The sequence below is a fragment of the Ceratina calcarata genome, unplaced genomic scaffold (assembly GCF_001652005.2).
Source record: "Ceratina calcarata isolate Rehan_Ccalc_2016 unplaced genomic scaffold, ASM165200v1 scaffold757, whole genome shotgun sequence".
NCBI lineage: Eukaryota > Metazoa > Arthropoda > Insecta > Hymenoptera > Apidae > Ceratina > Ceratina calcarata.
The window spans coordinates 1-1,872 of record NW_017178862.1 but is presented as its reverse complement, the minus strand read 5'-3'; the positions used below and the strand labels follow the sequence as shown (position 1 = coordinate 1,872).

The 1,872-nt window shown below is 40.4% G+C and overlaps 1 protein-coding gene across 1 annotated transcript; it reads left to right on the top strand.

Annotated features, from left to right (window-relative positions):
• Nucleotides 1-628: 628 nt before the first annotated feature.
• Nucleotides 629-1,869, top strand: LOC113465000 (uncharacterized; the record flags this gene model as incomplete). Its single annotated transcript, XM_026818062.1, has 2 exons — nt 629-871; nt 1,765-1,869. Coding segments are annotated over exons 1-2 (348 nt in total), but the record flags the coding sequence as incomplete, so codon positions are not given.
• Nucleotides 1,870-1,872: the final 3 nt, after the last annotated feature.

The following is a 1,872-nucleotide window of genomic DNA, read 5'->3' as shown; positions in this document are numbered from 1 at the left end:
TGGTTTTTAATAAGTTTTCGGAACGTAACCCCCGTTTTTGTACTGGCTCTGGGTCTCATACAACACGGTTTCACACAATACGGCATTTTCTAGGAACCTATCTACCGTGTTGTAGGAGGGTTACCTGTAGATAGATAGATAGAGAGAGAGAGTGAGAGAGAGAGAAAGAATGTGTAACATTTCTTATGTATGTGTGCGAAGCGTGTTCGGAATCCAGACAGCCGTTTATTACGAGGACGTTATAAAGCAGATCCTTTTCTTCGAACTTACAATTTGGGCTTAAGCCGGGTATTCATCTGAGCACGAATGCGAACGAGGCAAGGCGAGTCCGAACAAATGCCTCGTTTTGCCTCGTTTGTAAAATTTTTCTTCGCGAACGAAGTCTGCCGAGGCAACGAACGAGATAGTGATCCACAACGAACGCAGTGAACGGTGAACCAGCGAGATGGACGATCGTTTGGTGGCCAGCGCTGCTTTTGTGGTAATTGCCGGATTATTAAAAGAAAGAAAAAAAAGGCGGTGGTGGAAGACTGCTTTATATTGACAAAGATTGAGCACCAGAGGTCAAGGCTTTTTGAATAGCTTACAAGAAGAAGAAGCATACGGTCACTTTAGAAACTTTACTAGAATGTCTTCTACAGACTTCTATTATTTGTTGGAATCAATCCGTGACGATATTTCTCGACAAAACACAACATTTCGCAAGGCGGTAACCGCTGAAGAACGATTGGCTATAACACTAAGATATTTGGCAACTGGGGATTTGTACACTAGCTTGCAATATCTGTTTAACGTGTCAAAGCAATTAATTTCAAAAATAGTACCAGAAGTGTGTAGAGCTCTAGTGAAGACCTTATTTAAACATGTGACGGTAAGTATATTTTAATGTTCGCTTGCCTATTGCAAACATGTTAATAAAATTTATATTACATTTTTTACGCTCTGAGCTCCCTTGGTAGGGAATGACATGTTTTCAGAATCTGTTCGGATGCGTGTGTATGTGATTGGACGTGTGCATACAAAACAGTCTCTTTTCTCATTTGTTTATTTCATAATTAAGGAATTTCATGTTTGCAATATAAATTTTGTAAAGTATGAAGGCTTCCGCTGTTTTGAGGCTCCCTGCTCGTCTGATCCTCTTGAGGTGATGGAAGAGAAGAGTCAGTATAAGATAACACTGGCGATATTGCAGATATATTATAGTCTGAGGCAGAACAGGATGAATATTGCGACGTGGGTGACATATTTCGTAGTTCAAGTAATTGTTGAGTTTGTGTAGTAAAAGTTCGGTTTTGTGGTTCGGTGGTTTGAACTCGGATCGGCAGTTGCATGGGACCAGGTAACGATTGTATTTGCTGTGGCATTGAAAATTGTTGCGGGTTCATTTCTGCTTGAAAGAGGAGATTGTGTATTTGATGTTGTAATATCATGCGTGTTCTCGGATTATAGTTGCGTAGGTTTTCTGCAATGTATTGACCAAATATCGAGCTGTCATCTTTTGTTGTATTGGAGTGTACTGTGCTCTTCAAAATATTAAAAGCTTCATTAATTCGAGGATCCTTAGAGCGCTTCCTTTTTGGCGCCGACTTCTTGGGCGATACAAATGTTTTTGCTGGTAGTGTGTTTGGGTGGCTATTTTCGTTGACTTGCTCAACGTCATCATGGTTTTCTGCTTCCTTTAGGTCTTCGGCTGTCACTTCGGGAGTCTCTTCGAGCGTCACTTCGCCGTCATAATTCTAAAATGAAAACATTATTTTGTTTTAGGTACCTTCAACCATTGAAGAGTGGAGAGAAGTATCAAACAATTTTGAACAGGCTTGGAATTTTCCGCACTGTTTAGGAGCACTCGATGGGAAACATATTTTGTTACAA